Raw genomic sequence first — 1,781 nt, forward strand, 5'->3', positions numbered from 1 at the left:
AGAAGGCTCAAAACCGCGGAAACGCGAGCTGAAAAAAGAGTAATAACAGAAGAGCAGAAACACAAACTTATGCAGCAGAAACCTGATCTTGAGCGCATGTCTGAGAAGGGCTAGATGAATATCAAGACGATCTTTTTGCTGGACGTTCAACAGAGAAAATCTTCAAATACCTAAAGCGAGTCAAAGAGGCGCACATTCTATCGCTTTTAAAGAAATTAAATGACCAAAAAGCCAAAAGAGAGCTAGAAAAGGCGAACATGTTCAATGAGTACTTCATCCCTGTGTACAACCAAAGAGGCACTTGCGAAACTGAGAATCTCCAACATTCAATAGTGTGTGACTTTGACACAAGTCCTGAGGAAGTATGCGTAATACTAAGAGCTCTTGACATCACTAAGACAACAGATCTTGACGGCATTCCCAAAGTTTTCCTTCGAGGTTGAGCGGACAGGTTAGCCAAATCGCTGTCCTTCACCTTCAGAAAACCAAAAGAGACCGGCAAATTCTTTTCAAGCTGAAAAATCTCTTGCATTAGGCCACTGCACAAGGAAGGAGCCAAAGACAAAGTCGTCAGATACCGCCCAGTTGTTTTGTTATATTGTATCAGCAACGTTTTCGAGAAATTTATATACCACAAACTACTCGAAATCGTTGAACCCCACATCTTCGAGTGTCAGTTAGGATTTCGAGGTGGCAGATCATCCATACTCCAGCTTCTGGTCTCTCTGAACAAATCGCGTAGAGCAGGGGCAGCTTGAAGGCAACCCGTGCTGTCTACTTAGACATAAAAAAGCCTTCGACAAAGTGGACCATTCCATTCTAGTAGCAAAATTTCAAACTCTAGGAGTCAGTGGCCGATTGCTCAAAATAATCGAAAGATACTTATACGATCAGACACAATTTGTCCAAGTCATCTGAAAAAAAATGACCAGTGGTGTACACCAAGGCTCTAGATTAGGACCGCTCTTCTTTTTGGTGTACATAAACGATCTTCCCGAAGCTATCATTGATTTGTTCTTGATTGTGTTTCTCATGGCAAACGACAGCAAGCACTTAGCCAATAGGTCGTCCCTTCAACGATCCCTGGCAAACCTGGAGAAGTGGTCACTAGCCAACAAAATGGAGTTTCATCCAAGTAAAACAAAGATAGAGACATTCTCAGGGCTGCAACCCAAACACAAGCTCTGCAACGAGCCAATCGGCGCGGTGAATAACCACCACCGGGACTTGGGCATCATAGTTTCATCAAACCTGTCATGGTCAGAATACATATCCAGAAAGCTTGGCAAATTATGCGGATCCCTCAATCTGCTTAAGAGGAACGTCTCCAACAAGCTGAGAGTTATTGTGAAGCTCAACCTGTACAAATGCACTGTCATTGTTGTGATCAGCTACGCATCGCCCTGTTGATACGCTTCAAGAGGCTACTTGATGAGGTTAGAACTGCTCCAGCGTCGCATGATGAAATGGATTCTGCCCACCATCAGTGACTACAAAGAGCACTTAGTCTTGCTGGAGGTGCTCCCAATTCCACTTTACCTTCAAATACAGGACTTTCTCACATTGAATAAGATATGCATTGGAGCATACGATCTTAGTTGGGAGAACTTCACATATCTAAAGGACGGAATCAGACGAGAAAATGGAAAAATTCGGAGTTGCAGAAAACCACGATTTGAGTCATCCAACAACAAATTTTGTCGACTGTTATCATTTCTTCCATCTATTGACATTACAAAACCTATTGGGATGAAACCATTGTAACTTCGAATGTTCTGGCA

At 42.8% G+C, this 1,781-nt stretch overlaps 1 protein-coding gene across 1 annotated transcript; it reads left to right on the forward strand.

Annotated features, from left to right (window-relative positions):
• Positions 1-924: 924 nt before the first annotated feature.
• Positions 925-1,410, forward strand: LOC142345046 (uncharacterized). Its single transcript, XM_075397129.1, has one exon. It carries the CDS (start codon positions 925-927, stop codon positions 1,408-1,410), a length of 486 nt encoding a protein of 161 aa, XP_075253244.1.
• Positions 1,411-1,781: the final 371 nt, after the last annotated feature.

This window comes from Convolutriloba macropyga, chromosome 8, assembly GCF_964194025.1.
Source record: "Convolutriloba macropyga chromosome 8, txConMacr16.3, whole genome shotgun sequence".
Classification (NCBI taxonomy): Eukaryota; Metazoa; Xenacoelomorpha; order Acoela; family Convolutidae; genus Convolutriloba; species Convolutriloba macropyga.

Excerpts from the sequence above, each read along its gene's own strand:
- LOC142345046 (XM_075397129.1), top strand. The coding sequence starts at position 925 with ATGACCAGTGGTGTACACCAAGGCTCTAGATTAGGACCGCTCTTCTTT.